Source organism: Mandrillus leucophaeus, unplaced genomic scaffold (genome assembly GCF_000951045.1).
Source record: "Mandrillus leucophaeus isolate KB7577 unplaced genomic scaffold, Mleu.le_1.0 Scaffold1376, whole genome shotgun sequence".
NCBI classification, from domain to species: domain Eukaryota; kingdom Metazoa; phylum Chordata; class Mammalia; order Primates; family Cercopithecidae; genus Mandrillus; species Mandrillus leucophaeus.
Genome location: NW_012101339.1, coordinates 104882 through 109078, shown reverse-complemented (window position 1 = coordinate 109078; position 4197 = coordinate 104882). Strand labels below are relative to the sequence as shown.

Here is a 4197-nt window from a genome sequence, read left to right as displayed (position 1 = left end):
GACATTTCTATATGGAAATTCACACAGTGCATCTTGCAGTAAATAGAGCTAAAGCCATGCAAAGAAATGTGACCAGGTGCAAATGCAGTGGATTGGTAAAATATAAGAAGAAAAAAATAACAGGGTCAAGACCACAATACTGATTGAACGAATGACATGCAGCAGTCAGTCAGGAGGCGATTCTAACTAAGAGTAAATGGGGTGGTGATCACACACCATTTTGAATGTGCTAAATGCTGCTGGGTGGTTCGCTTTCTTTTGCATAACTTTGGTTATGCAAATTTCACCTCAACAATTCCTTGTTTTAAAAAGAGAAAACAAGGTTCAAGAAATAACTGCAACCCATAACTTACTAAGATGACTGTTCTCTATCTTATAAATATTTGTGTGACATGTGCTTGCCATGTAAATGCCTGCCCTTGTCCTGGCCCAGCTTAGCTCTTAGTTCTCCCAGCTGAGTTGCTGCACTTCAGAGATTCACACTCCTGCCCATCTGCCTGCCCCCAATGGGGCCTACTCACCCGAGCTCCTCAGCTTGTCTGAGCTTCTCTGCCAGCTTCTCCGTGAATTGCTGTTCATCCCTCAGCACAGAGTCTATGATGTCCTTGTACTCTTCGCATTCTGAGAAAAGACAGACATGCCTGCCTCAGTGCAAGGCTGGACATGCAGCTGGGGTCACTGCCTACAGGGCAGGTGGCAGCATCCATCCAAAAGATGAAAGCAGCCCCAGTACCAGGCTCTAGGCAGGCATTTCCACATTTTTATTTATCAGCCTCTTAACTTTCTGGCATCTGATACTCCCCAAGATAGAGATGGGGAGAAAGAAACTCAAGGGCACATGAAGTAACTTGACAAGATGATTCACCTGGAACAAGGCAGAGTCAGAATTCACAGCCCCTGAGGTCTGACTCTGAATCTTGGGACACTTCCCCAAGTCTTGCAGCCGTTCCTGTAAAACACTGCGCTGGGGCATGAAGTAATGATATCCTGCACAGTCGGAAAGACCCTTAGCACTATGGGACTCATGGTTTCCCTGGTACTGGAAATTTCAAGCACAAGTATGTCAAATATGTAAAATATCATATCTGAATATAATTGCATAAAATATGAGGCATAACACCCAAAGGCTATAATAGAAATATGCCCAAATACTAATAAACTTTGAATTAAGTTAGACACAGTAGAATGAAGAACTAATAGAGAGTGTTTTCTCTGTGCCAAGAACTGTTCTAGAAGATTTAGAAGAAATGGATCATGTAAGTCATTGCACCACTTTTCTGGGGTACGTGTTATTATAGTACCCAGTGAACAGATGAGGAAACGTAGGCACTGAGAAGATAGGCAACTTGGATGGAGCCCAGGAGCCCAGGGTCCCTGCTCTGCACACTACACTGCTACCTCCACAATTTCTTATGTGCCAGCTTTCTTCCTCTTTAGGAATAAAAGCCTGTGCCCCAGGAAGCAGGACTTCCCTCTCACCATGGTACTCCCTGCTCTTGATGCTGTCACTTATGGCTGCCGCAGTTACTATTAGGAGCAATCTCCTCTTGAAACTCCTTAGAGCGGGTGCTGTTTATTGTCACTATGTTTCCCCCAGGGTGCCCAGAATAGAGCTTTGCCTAATGGGCCTCAAAGAAGTTTGAACTGAATGGAAGTTCATTAGTCCCAGACGTTTAGACCAACAGACTAGATGTTACCTGTCTGCAGCATCTTACATGGTACAGAGAGGATTCTCATAAACATGATTTAGCCTCTTGCTGAGAAGAACAGGTGGTTCTGTTGCCTGTGTCAGCAGTCAATATGATGGATTTTAATTCTACTCTCACCTCACACCAGACTGCAAATGTGGAAAAGTTGCTAAATACTTTGTGCCTCTGTTTTCTATTCTTAACACCATGAAGTTAAAAAATCCATTTCTATTTTCCTAGAGGTATGGGAAGGATGACATTAATTTTGATGAAGAGACCGTTCAGTTTCTCAGAGGCCACAGGTGGTCATTCATCACTTTTGTGATGGTGAATCTATAGATAGAACTTACTGTATTTCTTTAGCTGGTTGGCCAGGGAGTAGGTAGTAGCTTGAGTTATAAGGAATTTCTCTTTGAGGTCTCGGAACTGCTGATTGCTCTCTGCCAGCTGGGTACGCAATTCCTTGTTGATTTCTAGGATGTTCATCTCTGCCCTCTTGCCGGACAAAGGGTCGGCAGATACCACCATGCTGACGTTTGTGGCAGAAAAGGTAGCGCCAGGGACTGGGGGGAAGAAACCCAAACACATGATGTGTCAAAAACTAGTGAAATCAGTTAGGTTTCATCAGGACTGAGCGATGATAATAACTGGAATTGTTAACTTACAGTTGAGAGAAACTTGATCAACACCCACAACACTTTAGAGTCCTTAACCGCAAAAACAGGGTCCAGGATGCCTGAGCTCAGAGCTGAATGCACTGCCTATAGCTCCGACTCTGACAAGAGTGAGGGAGGTAGCAGCCAGCGTGCCAGGTAACGGTCTGCATTTGCAATAACAGAATTCGAAGGTGGGGGTGTCATGGAATCTTAGGAGCCCTGCATTCCAATTGCCCAGGATGTGCTGAAACACTAGGGCCCTGGTCTCACCTGATGGTCACTGATGGGGACCATTTCTTCAGCAGTCACTCTCAGTGTTAGTGCACCCTTGTGACAATGCTATAGGCCCACCTCTTTCCCAATACATCTAAGCATATTCCTCATTGCTCATCCCTTGTGTGTATAAAATCGTCAAGGTAGAGGTAGTTTCCCAAAAGCTTGTATTTTCTTAGTGGTAGTCACAAAATCAGTCCACCTTCTCTAAGTTGAATCAGATCCTAAGGCTTTTCCACATGTGAAAGATATCAGAGTTTTAGACTGTGATATCCCCTGGGTCTTCTGCATTTTTTTCTGTAGCTACTGAAAAGTGAATGAATAATTCATTTTTAAAAATATTTTCTCTCCTGGATCATTATTCCTCTTGCTGCATCCCATTGTTATGTTGATTTCTTTTCTCTTACTGGGGCAGCATCTTGGCTTTTTATTACACTTAAGACCAGTTTCACATCCCTGTGTCCATAGCTCTTCCTCTATGTGTAGGTTGATTTGTTTTTTAGTGTCACTGAACACTCGTTTCATACTTGTCACTTACAAATATCATTCTGGTCCCACAAGAGCTCTTTTCAAGGTATTAAGTGATCAAAATCATTTGTACATATCCCCTGAAAACATGTATGACCATGTATCTTGGGAAATCTTGTAAACCTGAGGCTATTTTGTTGTTTTTGGTTTTCCCATATATTGAAAAGAACACGGCCTTGAATGCTTCTCAGAGAATATTATTGGATATATACATATGTATATATTGAGTTGCTCTAACACCGTTGATGTGTGGTTGCATTCCAGTAACAGAACCTGGCAAGATCAAGCTCACTATCAGGTGTGGTTGGTGATCCTCCGTGTTCCTGTGCAGCAGAAGGTGAGTTTGAGATGAGAGGGACGAGTAGGGGAGCGTGCTCCCCCGAACCACCTCCTCACTTTCTCAGCTTCCATCCTCAACTAGGTTTTTTGAGGCTAGGACTTGGGAATTTGTCCTGTAGCCCAGATCTCCTAAGTGTGGCTGCTGGACTTGCCTGAGTTGAGGGCGTGATGAGTGTGACCATGGGCTACCCAACATTCATGTGGAAGTGAAGGGAGGAGGACTGGATCAATCCCATTGGAAAGCATTCCTCGTAGCAGCCCGCACCATCCTCCAACTACACTGTGTAATGACAGTGGTTTGAGATGTATTAAAGGCTATAAATTTATCTATTCTCTGGTGTCTCAGAGACTTGACATTCTGTGTCAGAGTGAAAATCTGTCTAGTTTCTTCATTTTAAAAATGATGAAACTGCAGGTTCACAACGTTACATGGTTTACTTGAGGTCATACAGGGATGAATTTTGAGCACTGCCAAAAAAAGGAATCACAAAAGCTATTCAGTAATTATTTATAGAATTCATGTAATTCAGTAGTCACAAAATTTTTTATTGACCAGTTCATACTAGGCATTTTGTTCAAAACTGTACACATACTTGGTTATCATATTTTCATCATAATCCTTAAGGCAATGTTATTTTCCGTAAGACACAGGTAAGAAACCTGAAGAAGAGGGATAGCAAATCATGTATTTGGCCGTATTCCTATTTTTTGGT

At 42.8% G+C, this 4197-nt stretch overlaps 1 protein-coding gene across 1 annotated transcript in view; it reads right to left on the bottom strand.

The window, feature by feature from the left end:
* The window catches only part of LOC105534663 (neuroblastoma breakpoint family member 4-like), a 25769-nt gene extending 23493 nt beyond the window's left edge, over positions 1–2276 (bottom strand). Inside the window, 2 exon segments of the mRNA XM_011973439.1 lie at positions 522–621; positions 2039–2276. Coding sequence (XP_011828829.1) covers positions 522–621; positions 2039–2276 — 338 coding nt within the window.
* Between the last annotated feature and the right edge of the window lie 1921 nt (positions 2277–4197).